Source organism: Poecilia reticulata, linkage group LG14, assembly GCF_000633615.1.
Source record: "Poecilia reticulata strain Guanapo linkage group LG14, Guppy_female_1.0+MT, whole genome shotgun sequence".
Classification (NCBI taxonomy): Eukaryota; Metazoa; Chordata; class Actinopteri; order Cyprinodontiformes; family Poeciliidae; genus Poecilia; species Poecilia reticulata.
This window is the reverse complement of record NC_024344.1, coordinates 3,748,919-3,764,977: the sequence shown is the minus strand read 5'-3', so window position 1 is coordinate 3,764,977 and position 16,059 is coordinate 3,748,919. Positions and strand designations below refer to the sequence as shown.

The following is a 16,059-nucleotide window of genomic DNA, read 5'->3' as shown; positions in this document are numbered from 1 at the left end:
CTCAGAATTCTGAGATTAAACTCAGAATTCTGACTTTTTTTTCTCAGAATTCTGACTTTAAACTCAGAATTCTGAGATTAAACTCAGAATTCTGAGATTAAAGTCAGAATTCTGACTTTTTTCTCAGAATTCTGACTTTAATCTCAGAATTCTGACTTTTTTCTCAGAATTCTGACTTTTTTCTCAGAATTCTGACTTTAGCCTCCGAATTCTGACTTTAATCTCAGAATTCTGACTTTTTTCTCAGAATTCTGACTTTAATCTCAGAATTCTGATTTCTGAGATTAAAGTCAGAATTCTGACTTTAAACTCAGAACTGTTTAATTTTTTTTCCAGTGGCCCTAATCCTCTTCCGTAGTATCTACATTAGCTAACTCTAGGTTTAATATTTTCTCCATGGTCAGAGTGAAGTGGGGACGCAGCTGTTTGAGACTCTGGGTCTGGAGGGGGAGATCGGCCTGGCCATCAGGAAGCTGAAGGAATGGGCGGCCCCCCGTCCTGTAGAGAAGAACCTGCTGACCCTCTCTGACACGGTCTACATCCAACCGGAGCCGCTTGGGCTGGTGCTGATTATCGGGGCCTGGAACTACCCCTGGGCCGTCACAATCCAGCCTCTCATTGGAGCGATTGCAGCAGGTACTGCAGCTTCATTTGTCRGGTCGAAATTTAAGGTGGGATCCAGCAATGATTATATTCACATCTGAAGAATTGAACTTCTGCTAACAACYTTATTAGGAACTAAAGTTTGAGATCCCTAATCTATAATCTGCTTACATGACTCCAGAAAATATCTACMAGTAGRCAGACAGAGGTGGGCAGAGAACCCAAAATTGTACTGAATTAAAAGTAGTGATACTTCAAAATATTTATTTTACTCAACTAAAAGTAAAAAGTACTTAATGATCAAATGATCAGTATTTAATATTTAAAAATGCCCTAATCAGATAGACCAAAAATGTAAATTAAATAAAAATTGTTGTATTTTAAGGACCAAAATGACAATAATTCACATAAGTAGCAAAAAGAATAACAAAATCAAGCAAAATATTTTTTTCCAAATCAGTTTATTTGAATATAAAACTTAGAAAACTTTAACAAAAACTGCAGGTGTGTGAATGCATCTGGTAAATTTGTGGTTAAAAAACATTTGTGGGCAGAAAATCCAGAGATCTAAAATAACTAGAAATAGAGGAGGGTATCATAAAGTTTTTAGAAATTACTGCACAATAATTACCCAATAGCATCTGTAAGCTGTTTCTCTACACAATTAATTAAAATACTTTACTGCTGAAAGAAATAGTTTGTTTACAGGTGAACTAGTGAAAAAGAGTCATTCTGAAGATTTTACACCTTTTTGTAGCTAACGTTTGTTCAAAGCGACATAAAGTGATTTAATCTTTCTAGAGAATCTTTTTTATTTTTTAAAACATAAGGATGTGAGTAAAGCTGCACAAGTTCTTCCTGGTTCTGCTGTCGGTTTTCAGTCCGTCTTGTGATCACCACCACTCTACTTCCCCTTTGTGTCCAGAACTTTGCCAAATGCTTCATATTCTCACGTAGATAAGTGGGTCAAAGCTCATGCTGTGAACTCCAGACCGCAATCATGACTGCAGAGTTTTGGAGATTAAAAACCTGTAAAATCTGCCCTCAGTAATYCAGGTTTTTGTGTTTGGAAGTGTGAGCTTGCAAGGCTAAACTTTATTTATCTGATTAACTTTGTGCGTCTCTTTAAGGACGCTCTCATGCTGAGGCTCTGAACAAATGTTTTGGCTCAACTCTGATTTATTTGTGATTCAGACGTYGGATTGGGGAGAAGTCGCTTGGCTGTTTACCGTGACAATGCAATAATCTAAGCACTGCTGCTTCATAAACACTGCACCAGTACTCTGGAGCAGCTGCTCGTCWGCAGCTCTGTTGGATAAATGCTACTTAGAGTCACATATTTAGAGTGAGAAGAATGAGCCTGCAGCATCAAGCGGGGTGTTTGCACATGTTGGACTTTGTTCTGCAGTATCAAAGCTTAACGCAAACGCCTGCTGGGTCAGAAGTCTTTGATAAACTTGCACAATAAAATAACTCTGTAGGTTCAAGGTCATCATTCCATCTTCAGCCGTCTTGAAATGACTAAAATTGTGGAATATTGTGCAATCAATGCATAATAATCAAGCATAATCAGTGTTTTGATAAGGTGGTGACATATATGTTTTGTTTTTTAATCTGGTTGCTAAAATGTRGTGATGAAGTTGAATATGTGTTTAAATCATAATACATACAGTGCAAATATTTAATTAATCGAATAAACACAAAGCCTATTTTAGCTTTAACCTAGTTTAACATAGATATAATCTTTACACACACCAGTAATAAGTTGAAAGGTTACTGACTGTTATGTAAGATGCTGTCTGAGCTTTTAAAGCCTTGAGGAAATTCAAATGGATCATCTGAGCTGTCGTACAGTAAATGATGAAAGTCCTGAGTAATTCAACACTTGTTTAATGTTTGTATTGTGTCTTGTAAAAGTATTCATACCCCTTAAACTTCATAACATTTTGACACGTTAAAACCTTGACTGTATTTTTTCCCATGGTAAATCAGCAGTGGTACATTAATTAATGTTAATTTAATATGTAGAAGTTTGGCCAATACGGACTGAACGGCTTCGTTCACTTCCTCCGCTGCCATTTTGAAAACTAAAGGCAGACTGAAACTGAAAACAGAGAAGAAAATTGACGTCGTCGTTCACAACTTCTCCTTTTCTCCTGAGAAATCCAAATAAATGGGAGAAATCCCAGACTTACTGTGAAACAAAACCTGAATCAGGTGGAACAGCATAGRAAGGCTAACAGCTCAGTAAAACTACTGTTTCAAAAAAATGATAAATGTAACTAGTTAGGACGATGATGCATGGTTTTCTAAATTAATCACTTAAAAGTCTGAAATGTCTTGCACTCTTGTATTAATCTACCTTTTCTCTAATGCTCCTGAATAAAATCAAGTGAGAAAATATGTACTCACTTGATTTTAATTTARTTATTGTAAATTGCACCTGCAATGCAATGTACTATGGTTAAAAAAACAATAAAATTCAGCTGACTGGAGAACAAGATTTAATTTAAATAAATATCTAATAAATGTCAGAACCATAAATAATAAATAAATCCTCTAAAAAGAAAAAGATGATGAAGTAAATGAGGTGTTGCATTTGGTGGGTGTGTTAAGTTCAAAGTTCAGGGTTTGAATCTTGTAATTTGCCCCGTTTGTAACAGTTTACATTGTCTGAACGGTGAAACTGCGCATTTCCAGCTGACGACACAAATCAACAGGACTTATTGTTTGCTCAGGTAATTTAGAAATKTATGAGGCGTTACGTCATTTTATTCTTTCTTTWCTGAATCACCTGTCCAGGTAACGCAGCTGTGGTGAAGCCGTCAGAGGTCTGCGTTCACACTGCAAAGGTCATGGAGGATCTGCTGCCGCTTTACATCGACAAGGTAACCGAATGGAAAACCAGTTTACATGGAAAAACAACTCAGCATTTTTAATGGTGTTTGCAGAAAAAGAGCAACACATGACAGCAACAGTGAAGATAAAATTCATTCCCAAACACTCAGAAAAGAAGGAAAGCAGAGAAATTAAGCTTTGGTTTAATGATGTTCTGAATAAAAAATAATAATTTTTAAGAGTTAAACATTGCAATAAGATCCACACACACAAAAAAACGAAATTCAGGCACCAGAAATTTTAGTTATCTTTGACCTCATGTTGCTTAGTTACAGCATTTAACCAAAACTGTGTGCGTTTAGTAGAAAAGTAGCAAACTACTTTATCATATACATCTCCTATTTTTAATTATAAGAAAACATTCAGCTTCTGTGATAAAAAAGGACAGTGTGGAGTTCAGCCTTGGAAATGTTTTATCACAATATTATGAAGAAAGACTKATATTAGTTGGATTTCATTTAAAACTCTACTGTCAGTCATAAATTTACAATAATCTTATATTAACTTTAATCCTTTTAAACACTTCCTCTGACACATGGCTGAATGAAAACTGCTCCACAAATAAAGTTTGAGTCAGTAATTCAAGTCAGTTTGAGCAATAATTACCAATTATCTTTCTWAATATGATAAAAATAGTGTTGAAAAGCCTTAGTAACAAATAGTTTGTCTTCAAGTAACAGTCTGGAACTGGAAAAAATTAGTATAACAAATATTTAGATTCCCAGATTTGAATTTCTGTCTATTTATTCATTCATTTGTGCATTAATCTATCTTTCCATCCATCTATTCATCTGTTCATTAGTTCATAGTTAGACTCTGTGCTGACAGTCATTTTTTTGCAGGTTAAAATGTCCTTATTAAAACATAAACTGCCTGTATAGCTGGGACTGATGTGCTACTTTAACCTGCTGATTTAGAAATCCAAAATTAAAAACAGACATGCAAAGAAATTATACATAGTATGGTGTTATATTTCTTGTGTGTGTATTTGAGCAGTGGAGATAAAATAATAAAGCAAATTCTCCCAATAAGTTTGGACTCTTTGTTTTTATGAAGTTTAAGCTGTTTGTTGTGTTTTAGGAGCTTTACCCTGTAGTGACTGGAGGAGTCCCAGAGACCCAGGAGCTTCTGCGCCAGCGRTTTGATTACATCTTCTACACCGGCAACGGTACGGTGGGCAAAGTGATCATGGAGGCCGCTGCCAAACACCTGACCCCCGTGACCCTGGAGCTGGGCGGCAAGAGCCCCTGCTAYATCGACAAGAACTGCGACATTAGCATAGCCTGCAGGTCCGACACACGTTTAGTATTTACAGCTTTTRGCTCTTTGTTAAAGACGACATGCTCCTTTCTTACACCCYTCTGTTAAATGTTCTRTTCAGACGGATCACGTGGGGAAAGTACACAAACTGCGGTCAGACCTGCATCGCCCCAGACTACATCCTCTGTGACCCCAGCATTCAAGACCGGGTCATCGAGGAGGTCAAGAAGTCCGTTAAGGTACCGGAAGCTCACAGTGGAACCAGGGCTGGACGATACGGCTGGAAAACTTAAAACAWACGCTTCGTATCAGTCGATATCGATAATTAATGATCAGTTTTATGTTTTAAATATCTGAAATATTGCCAAACTGATGAAGTGACATTTGCTCTTTTCTGAACTGTTTTCACTCCACCACATTGTTTTTTTTATTTTATTTTTAAGCAGTTATGAGGCTCAGTGGTGAAATCTTAAACTGCTGCTGCAGCAGTTACTCAACAGGCTGTTGCTAGGCAACCATCAATTACTTAACAGTTTGTTGCTAGGTAGCCATAAGTAACTTTATGGCTTGTTGCTAGGTAACCAAAGAGTGAGGAAGGCAGTTAAAATCTCTCACTTTGCTTAGCTAGCTGCGAGAGGCTGAACAACTAAACCTTTACTTTGCCTACATCCCCCAGAATGCTGTGCAGTTCTGGATCAGTGAATTCTCCACCAAATGTTTTATCTGTTTATACTGATCACATGTCTATCGCAATATATATTATTACTGATTTATTTTCCAGCGCTAATTGGACCCTGAGCTGATGGAACTTGTAACATGAAAAGAAGCTTTATTTCATATTTAAATTTATTATTTTTTCCTGTTATTTGCAGGATTTCTACACAGAAAACCCAAAGACGTGCCCAGATTATGGGCGCATCATCAACCAGCGGCACTTTAAGAGGATCATGGCCTTGGTGGGGGACAGCACAGTGGCTGCAGGAGGAGACGGAGACGAGTCAGACTGCTTCATCGGTACCAAAGATCACACTTAGAGGTTTTTTTTATTCAATTATAAACTAAAACATTGTTGGTTTTTTTATGTTGCGTTCAGCTCCCACAGTTCTGCGTGACGTAAAGCCTGATTCCAAGGTGATGCAGGAGGAGATATTTGGACCGCTTCTTCCCATCCTTCCTGTCAGCGGACTGGACGAGGCCATAAAGTTCATCAACAAGGGAGAAAAACCTCTGGCTCTGTACGTCTTCTCTGCAGATGAGAAGGTATCTCAGAGCTACGTTTTTATTAACACAAATTATTCACACAAAGCATAAAAATAAAGCAAACACAACAATATAGCTCCAGTTTTTCTGATTCAGTTTAGAAATCCAGAACAGAGTTGGACATTAAAAACAACAGGTAAATAAATAAATGCAGTGTGTAAAGCATGTTGACCCATTTATATCCACACATTAGATCAACTGCATCCTGCTTTGTCATTTTAACGCTAAACAGCATAAAAAGTAAGATTAAAAACCATCAGACATGTAATTTGCTGACTTGTTTTAAACGTGTGCATATGTTTTAATGTGTAACCAGGTTCTTGTTTCGTTGTTCTCTCTGCAGGTGATCAGCAGAATGAGAGACGAAACGTCCAGCGGAGGATTCCTGGCAAATGATTGTCTGGTTCATTTCTCTGTCAGTTCGCTGCCTTTTGGAGGAGTAGGTAAGTCACAAAAAACTTTTAAAAAGTAACTTTTTTCAAAAACAATTGCTTTTAGGAATATTTTTACTTTAATGTACTTTTTACTTTTACTTAAGTAATGTTATTATGAAGTATTTCTACTCATACTTGAGTGAAATTTCTGGATTTTTTTAGCCACAAATTCACCAGAAACAGACACACAGCTGCAGTTTTTTGTTAAAGTTTAATACGTTTTTTTATTTATTGAAAGAAACTGATTTGGATGGATTTTTTGCCTGATTTTGTTTTTTTACTTATGTAATTTTTAAATGATAATTTGATCTCTGTATTTGAGTAGACGTTTTACCAAATACATTTTACTCTTACTTGAGTAATTTCTTGGATGGATTCTTTTTACTTGAATGAAAATATGTTGAAGTAGTGTTACTCTTACTCTGCCCATCTCTGTGAAGCAGAGGTCAGAGCGCCCTCTAGCGTCAGACTTTGGATAAAATAAAATGTTGAACTGAGAAATACCTGATAGTAACTGAATAGATTAATCAATCATCCAAGTTTATTTGCATAGCACATTTCAGCTATATATTACATTTTATATAATAAGAACATAAAAAAACAACAAAAACACATCATGAAGTCAACAGTTATAAAACCTAGTCAACTTTAAAATATTTAATACTCTGAAAAAATAGATTTAAAACTAAAATACTTTAAAACAAAGTAACAGAAAAATTAACACATTGACACTTTCAGGGACTTTATTCTGAGCTTATCTTCAGTCTAACTTATTTTATTTTTTGATCAGGAAACAGCGGCATGGGCTGCTACCACGGCAAGTTCACCTTCGACCAGCTGAGCCACCTGCGCGGCTGTCTCATCAAAAAGCTGAAGATGGAGGGAGTGAACAACATGCGCTACCCGCCACACACACCCAAGAAACTGGGCTGGGCCCGCTTCTTCCTCCTGAAGACCTTTGACCTGGGCTGGATGGGCAGGATGCTGCTGCTGGCCTTGATGGCCGTGGTGGCGGCTTTTGTGCTACAGGTAAGAGAAACACAGGACTCAGACAGACTAAAGTAAAGAGTAAACAATGGTTACTCTTTTTGTTTGTTTTCTAAAACGTCTGTGTCATTTGATGTCTTCAGTTAAAATTCTTATGAAATATACACTGAGAAGTCTCCTAAATCATAAAATTAGAGTCAACGATTCAATCCAGCTTTTCTGTGACGGTTAATAGAAGAAGATTAATAACCAATTAATAACTGTTTAGTTGTTGACGAAAGTAGCAATAAAAAATAGCACAACACAACAACAAGCAGTTCGGTTTACAAGAGATGAGACGAATAATTACCTTTTTGGTAAACATGGAAAACGCCAGGCTTGGCGGTGGCAGCATCATGCTGCAGGAATTACCAGACCTGGTGGGTGTAGCTTAATGCAGAGCAAAAACAAAGGCTTGGTGCCTTCATGTTACCTGAAAAGTTGCTGTATAAAAATAAGCTTTCCATTCAAAATGACATAACAACTCAACTTCTTATTTTATTTTATTTTAGGATTTTCAATTATTTTCTAGTGTTTTCTGTCCACTGAAACAAAATTAGATAAGAGGGAAGCATTTTTATGCAACTTTGAATTTACAGTAGGAAGATTATTCTATCACATGTAATAATAAATTAGATAAAATATTCTCTGAATTCACCAACTGAGCGTAATTTTAATTAGTGTGACCAGACGCAGCAGCCTGGCTGTAGAAATGCATCAGTTGTCATTAAAATCAAAGTTCTACATATGCACTTTATTTATCTACACAAATTATTAATTATTTCATAAATCCTTATGTTTACTGAAGATAAACTACAGCTATGCAGAATATCTGATGCCTTATAAACACAGCTGCTAAAAGCAGATTAAGGAAACAATCATATACTAACACATATTTTAATATTTTTTACTTTTGTTTCAGAAATATCTCCGCTGAAGACATCCTTCCTCCCCTCCTCTACTCACCTCCAGTTTACCACTATCTTCCTTTTTCTGCCTGAGAAGTAAAAATATCAGAGTAAATATAGATGAAATCATAATAAGTCAAATCATCATATTCAGTAAGATGTAGGCCATTTTTTTGGCTGTTGCCTTAAATCCGTTTAGCATTTCATTAATGGTAGAAGTGTTGTCTGTATCAGTGTTGAAGGAAACTGATTATCTGCGTTTGTATTCAGCATCACTACGTTTTTATTGAACCTGACTCAGGTTTGAAAACTTGGAAGGATTTTAAAGCTTTAAAATGAAGAAACTGAAGCTTAGCTGAAGCTAAGAAGGACGTTAGCCTTAAAGAAGAAATGTTGTTGTTCAAAAAGCTGGAAACAGGAAGTTTGTCCATTTTATGACCTGGTTCTGGTTCTGGTTCTGGTTGGTCTGATTACATCAGAATCACATGAAGGATCTTTTTACTCCGTTTGTGCTGAAAACTGTACTTAGGTTCAGTAAGTATGAACAAAAGTTAAACATTTCTTTTATTGCACCATTAACATTTCACAAACTTGTAATTAATAATTACAAAAATAAATAAGTCTGTTCTAATGAATATTAAAATATATTTCTACTTGTTCGTTTGATTTGTGTGTTTCTAATCTAATATAGTCTATCACATTTTTTATTTCATATTCCATGAAAAGATGAAATTCATTTATATTTATTAAAAGGGGAGAATACAAAGTGACCAAACGTAAATATGTAAAATCCATCTGCAATCCCTGGAAGGTTAATTTTAAAACATTTAAAAGAAAAAAGATTATCAAATAGTTATTAATGTATTGCATTAATTACATATATGCAATATTTTTTTATTATTATCTTGCTCATATTGCATATTTATTTAGAATATGATATTTTTAATAATTTGACAATTTTTTTATTGCTCTGGTTTCCTCCTGCTTTATTCTTAATTATATTTTCACTTGAACCTTTTTGAACAGTTTTCAGTTTCGAGCTCAAGAGGTAAAACTTCAAGCTGTGGATGGAACAAATATGCAGCACAAATCAGGAGCGAATAAATGATCAATGCCGTTTTCATGACATGATTATTAATCAATAAATACAGTTTGTCAATTTGTGCCTCTGGGACTGAAAGCCATTTGTTTCTTGCTGTCTCTCTCTTTTTTTTCAACCAACACACACACACACACACACACACACACGCACCATCTGCAGCCCTCCCACTGACAAGTGCTGCTCCAAGTCAGCCGGTGGAATAAAGTCTCACTTCTCGCCTGCTCTGCTCCCAACGATGCGATCTTCTCTCTACTTCCTGGCTTTCCTCTACCTGCGCTCCAGGGCATCAGGTAAGACTCTCGACTCAAACAAAAACTTTTACCGTGTGTATGTGTGTAAATGATAATAATCATGGCATTTTTCTGCAACTCCAAAAAATTTATGTGCAAAGCTTGAAATGTGTTTTAAGACAAGCCGAGTCTGAGGACTTGTGAAACTGGTGAAAAAAAAAATCAGCTTTGACAGAAAATATTTTTTTTATAATTTGAATCAAGTAAAAATCACAAAAAAGAATAATCAGCAATTATTGTTGGATAAAATACCAAAAAAATAGGAATAATTAAAGTGTGGTTAATCAATTGTGGGATAAAATGTCAAGGCAATGACAAAAACAATAAACTTTTTTCATTTAGCCTTTATTTAATCAGGAAACTGAAATTTATTAAGAATAAAAATTTCGACAGAAATGTTCATTGTGTTGTTACATGGAGCACTTATTAATAAACTACTCAGTGTGTTCAATATTAATACAAATGTTTTCAAAACATGAGAAAATGTCCTGAATTTAAAAACTTTTTTTTTCATATTTGTGTCCAAATATTATTTTAAATTATTTGTAAATACTAACAATAAAACAGTGTTTAAAATTCAAGTTAAAATACAATAAATTTCAGAAAGTCTGTGTATTTACAAATTAAAATTATATTTGTGAAGAGATACATGTGTTGATTAACAGAGCACATAAAATCTGATTGTTGAAAGCTTTTTTCTTTTCCTGCAGGAAGAAAATACAATAAAATACTGTATTATTTATATAAATTATTGTTCAGCTAATGAGTTTTAGGAGCCTCCTGATGTGAATTTCTACATTTATTTGTCTGTTTCAGACAAAGAAAATTAAAATGAAGAATTTAAAACTTTCATCTAATTGAAGGAAACCAAATTTAAGCCGCCGTTTGACTCCCGTCTTTGGCTTTTCTTCTCTGCTGACTCTGACACAGGTGTGTGAGCCAGGTGGGGTAAAACCCGCCTCCACCTGTGCATTGTTCTCACCTGGTGAGAACTGCTGTCCCCTTTCAAAGGACGCCATTATAGGTTAATCTGTGTCCCTGTATTAGCTAAATGGTTCTCCATTCCAGCCTTCATTCCCACCACAGAGCCAGACGCTGGAGGGGTTTTTTTCTCATCAGCAACATAATACACAGCAGCAGGACAACAGTAAATGACTTCATCAGCGCCTGACGGAGCGACGCGCTCACTTTACTCTGAATGCAATCAGCGGTTTCACAACTGCTCCTTTGTGACACAAATAAAGTCTTACACTCCTTTTCAAAAGAACACGACTAAATCAGCAGTGGTGCTTTTTGAGAAAACAGATTTATGTTCGAATATAATAGGAGCTTATTGGTCATTAAGAAACTTAAGCTTCAGTGTTTCAGGAAGATGTGCAACAAAAAAAACAACTAATTATGCATAAGTGTCACATTTAGGGGCTGGAGTTCTCAAAAATGACCAAATGAAGTCAATATTTCTCAGAAATTACAAAATGTATTTGAATGGTTCTGGTATCTGAATAAAGGTGACACTCCAGAGAATACGCTAAGCCACACGTATCAAACTTAACTTGGAAATATCATAAATATTTCCAAGTTAGTACCACAAACACTTCTTATTTTATTGCAAAATATTACATAAAGAATCGCGAAATCCTGGAAGAACTGAAAAGATGGTCAATATTATTATTTACATCTAAGAATTAATTGTTATTTTTACAGTTTGTGATGTTTTATCAATACATTCTGGCACAAACTGCCCTTTAAAAGCATTCATTGATTTGTCCCAAAACAAAAACTTTGACACAGCTGTTGTAGAGGTCTAAAAAAAAATCTATATTTTTATTACTGAGTGAGAGCAAATTAATACGACAGACAGGGAAAAAATAAATAAATAAAAAACACCAGTGGAATGCATTTTGTGATGAATATTTTCTTTGAAAGAAAGGAGCTGAAATCCAGAACCTCTGGCAATCCACAGTTCATCCCAGGGGTTAAAATAATTATCATTTTTTGTGTATTTTTCTCCCTATTCATTAAACAGAAGCATCCAAACATACAAAGCATTAAAAATAAAGACCACACAGGAACATATAACAAACTAACTGGACAATCCAGCTGCTGGATTTGTTCATATTTTTTGTATCTGAATTCTCAAAGTTTAGTTTCTGGAATTAAACATATTAACAGATTAATAGAAACTGTTATAAAAGCTAATCTAATTATTTTTATGAACTTCATGACGCCTCTATTGAACAAGAAGCTGCAACCAAAGCCCTGTTTCAGATTTTTATTTGTGATTTCAGCTGAGTGGTGTTACCAGAGCCAGACCTGTGATGACACATGCAAAGGTGAGTAAAATATTCAAACAGCAGCAAAGCTAATCTAACTCAGTTCAATTCAGTTTTCTTTACATTGCAAAAAGCTGCAGCAAATATTATATGAAGGAACTTCAAACAGGTCCAATTCAAATCTATGGATGAATAAAACAAATCAATTAAATATTTTTTTTATCCACATGACGCAGTGCAAGTTTGGGTTAGATTATTTGGTAAAAGGTTTAAATTTAGTCTTTTTAAACCTCACAAGTAATCTGTGCATTTTAATATTTCAGATGTTTATAGATGTTTATATATTATATCAGTACATTTCTTCTTACATTGCATACATACAACACAGAACCTCTAGTAGATCTTGGTGTTAAAACATTTGTCTTAAACACTTCAATATGCAGTGGTGGGTAAACTAAGTACACCCCTACAGCGTCTCTTCAACTCTAAATAAACATTTATTCTATTTTAGTTGCAATAAATGCCTCCACTAGAACCATAATCTAGTTTTATTTTCTGGGTTGGGTCTTTTATATCACCAACAACAGATCAGGTGTGTCTAAACTTTTTGTCACATGGACCCAAATCATCATGTCAGAAGCACTTATCGGTTTAAAACATGTAATATTTTTAAAAATTAAAATCTTGTAACTTTATTATATTTGCAATAAACTAAGCATTGATTTGTTTGATTTTATCATAGATTTGAGATGTGCAAGTCATTCCACGTCCTAAAGTTAGAAGCGATTTAGCATTTTTATATTAAAAATATCAATTGAAAAAAATAAAATATATTTAGTGTATTCTGGAAAATTAGACCAGGATTTGTGTCAGTCTGTCTTTAAAAAATATATATGCATTTTTTCATAATAATCTTTTAAAAAGCTTATTAATTAATTGATTAAAAGTTGATTTGGAAACATCCTAACCTAAAGTCACTGAATAGTTGGGATCTTAATTACTATAAAATCAAAAAGAGTAAAAAAAAAAAAAAAAAAAAAAAAAAAAAAAGAATAAAGGTTATTTTTAATTTATCAGAAATTTTTTTTTCAAATAAATTATTATTACCAGAAATAATAATAAATAATTATTTAAAGTCTATCTGCGTCTACCACCATCTAAATCTGTGTCATTCTGTAACTGAGGTTAGGGCCACGTAATTCAGTGCAGGGGCCAAAAATGGCCCCCTGACCGCACGTCACTGTTACACATAGAAACTAAGCTCCGCGAGGCTTTGTTTGTGAGACATGAAGTCACGTGGGACTTTCGAGGGGCGTTTCTGGGCGGAGCTTGGTAAGGTCCATTGATCTGACTCTTGTTCGTTATTAAAGCAAATATTCATTTTAATGTAATTCTCAGTTTTCAAAGCTTGAGGAGAGCAGAATTTAATAAAATTCATTGTCAGATCAGAAAATTTTGTTCATGCAATTTGAAACAAGAATGAATTAAAATGATTCTAAAGTAAAATAAGTAGTTATTTTAACTTGATATTGTGAGTAAAATAATACAGAAATGTGTGCTCTGTTTTTCTTACATATTGTGAAATAATTATTTGGTTTAAGTTGAAGTGTTAAGTTAAAACTAAAAATTCAAGACTAGTGAAATTAAAATGCAATTTTTAGACAGCTTCTTTCTTATTGTTAAATCAACTTCATGAACTTTAATTTCTGAGTTAAAACCAAAACAATTTTCTTGTATTGGCAGCAGGTGGACATTCATTTTCAAGTTAAACCACCTTCAGATGTTTTACAGTGTGATGTGATGACTCTCTTTTCCAGACCCAAGCCGCTGGGCAGCTCTGTTTCCCAGATGTGGAGGTTTACGCCAGTCGCCAATTAACATCGTGACCAATAAAGTTCATTTCAGCAGCGCCCTTCCTCCCTTCAGCTTCATCGGACACACCGACTTAATCAACATCACCGTAGAGAACAAGGGCCACTCTGGTAATGAAAAACACCAAAGCCTGATCTGTTCTCCTCCCTTTCAGAGCCTCAATGCTCGTTAGATTCACGCTCTGACTTCGTTTTCCTCCATCAGCTCACTTTGCTTTACCAGAGTCAGTGCGGCTGACAGGAGGCGCTCTGCCGGGTCACTACAGAGCCGCCCAGTTTCACTTCCACTGGGGAGAGAGAGGGACGCCGGGATCAGAGCACACCATTGATGGAGAAAGATTTCCCATGGAGGTAAGGGCGTAAAGGCCGGTTGAATAACAGGATTATGAATTCAACTGCAGCTGTTACTCGATAAGTGGCGTTTTCTATTGCATTTAGATTTTTGAAGACCTAAAAGCATATTTTGGTATAAATTATGACGCAAACAACTTGTAATCTGCTTCAGATAGAATATAAGTGGTTCGTTGCAGGTGTATATTGTGACTGTAGGAGGCGCTGTGACATCTTAACACAAGGGTGTCAAACTCATTTTTGTTTTGGGCCAAATCAAGATCATGAATGCTCTTAAAGGGACGGCTGTGCCAGAATGTATTGATAAAAAATCAATGAATTCTTACAATTAAATATTATTGAACATCTTCTCAGTCCCTCCAGGATTTTGTGATTCTTTTTGTGATTTTTTGCAATAAAATCCAAAGTGTTTGTGGTTCTAACTTAAAAAACTTTGTGATATTTGCACTTAATTATGCAAACAGATAAAAACTGCATTGATTTGATTGATAACATGATATTTAAGCACACTTAGAGTTGAGTCTAGACTCCTCAGGGCCACATAAAAAGCTATGGCAGGCCACATTTGGCCCACAAACCTTGTGTTTGACACATCTTAACACTATGCTATGTCAAAAATGTAAGGTTTGCAGAGGAGAAACACAAAAGGAAAAATAAAGAAAAAGAACAAAAAATAAAAACTAAAAGTAAAGAAAAAGCAGAACAAATAATAAAAAGTAATATTTGACCACTAATATTAAGACTATGATGGAAATAAAATATGATATCTCAGATATAAGGACCACTCTGTAACTTGTGGTAAAATACTAAACTCTACTACTTAAGTATTTAATGTTTTTCTATAAGTTACAGTTTGGTCACAATATCTGAACAGGACTATCATTTTATGTGACCATCTATATTTCCATAATAGTCATAATATTAGTGGCGAGATTTTTCTATCCTTTGTTCATCTTTTTCTGTATTTTTCCTTTTGTGTTTGTTGCAGTCACCACATTCCCCTGCAGATTTTACATTTTTAGTGACTCATGGTGTTAAAATGCAACAGTGCTTCCCAGGGTCACAATGTCACAGAGTATGGTGTAACACCAGTATTGAGCAATAATGCAAATTTCAGTTCAAATTTAAAATGATTGCAGTGAAAACTGGTTTATTAGGATTATTTTTGGCAGGTTTGTGTTCTAGGTACGACTCCTTATAATACCTTTCCTTTCTGTCTGCACAGTTGCACATAGTCCATATTAAAGAGCCTTACAGCTCTCTGGAGGAAGCAGAACACGATATGGCGGGCATCGCTCTGCTCGCCCTCTTCTTTGAGGTAACGCATCACTCTACAGCCGGGGTGTCCAAAGTGGGGCAGGGGGCCATTTGTGGCCTTTGGATTCATTTTGTGTGGCCTCTGACTTCAATTAAAGAATGGTCATCCAACATTTTTGTAATTTTTTTAGGATGAGATTTTCCTTGGCAAGTTTATATCTTCTTAAACTGATAATGTTAAGTACGACACAAAGGAGTTTTCTTTTGCCTTTTTTGGGGCTTAAGAAAAATAGGAATACAAATTTTGACCCCTGAATACTTTCAGCGTGAGATTTTGGCCCTCAGTGAAAAAAAGTTTGGACAGCTCTGTCTTTTACAAGTATGCACTGCTTTTTGTTAGTCTATCACATACAATCCCAACCTAATACATTCAGATTGGGATTGTAATCTGACCAAATATGAAGAGTGAATACTTATGTAATATACTGTAAAATGTCTTTCAACATTTACAGTATGCTATATATAT

At 35.0% G+C, this 16,059-nt stretch overlaps 2 protein-coding genes across 3 annotated transcripts in view; both read left to right on the top strand.

Annotated features, from left to right (window-relative positions):
• Positions 1–8,787, top strand: part of aldh3a2b (aldehyde dehydrogenase 3 family, member A2b) — a 23,428-nt gene extending 14,641 nt beyond the window's left edge. For both annotated transcript variants that reach the window (XM_008427445.2, XM_008427446.2), the window contains exons 3-11: positions 405–636; positions 3,406–3,491; positions 4,582–4,790; positions 4,883–5,000; positions 5,634–5,775; positions 5,855–6,021; positions 6,365–6,464; positions 7,246–7,484; positions 8,404–8,787. In XM_008427445.2, the coding sequence (XP_008425667.1) occupies positions 405–636; positions 3,406–3,491; positions 4,582–4,790; positions 4,883–5,000; positions 5,634–5,775; positions 5,855–6,021; positions 6,365–6,464; positions 7,246–7,484; positions 8,404–8,418 (1,308 nt within the window). In that variant the 3' untranslated portion in view covers positions 8,419–8,787. The remainder of the gene's footprint in view (positions 1–404; positions 637–3,405; positions 3,492–4,581; positions 4,791–4,882; positions 5,001–5,633; positions 5,776–5,854; positions 6,022–6,364; positions 6,465–7,245; positions 7,485–8,403) is intronic.
• Positions 8,788–9,070: 283 nt separating this feature from the next.
• Positions 9,071–16,059, top strand: part of ca4c (carbonic anhydrase IV c) — a 28,921-nt gene continuing 21,932 nt past the window's right edge. Inside the window, exons 1-5 of the mRNA XM_008427450.2 lie at positions 9,071–9,781; positions 12,070–12,114; positions 13,872–14,036; positions 14,131–14,276; positions 15,502–15,594. Coding sequence (XP_008425672.1) covers positions 9,727–9,781; positions 12,070–12,114; positions 13,872–14,036; positions 14,131–14,276; positions 15,502–15,594 — 504 coding nt within the window. The 5' untranslated portion in view covers positions 9,071–9,726. The remainder of the gene's footprint in view (positions 9,782–12,069; positions 12,115–13,871; positions 14,037–14,130; positions 14,277–15,501; positions 15,595–16,059) is intronic.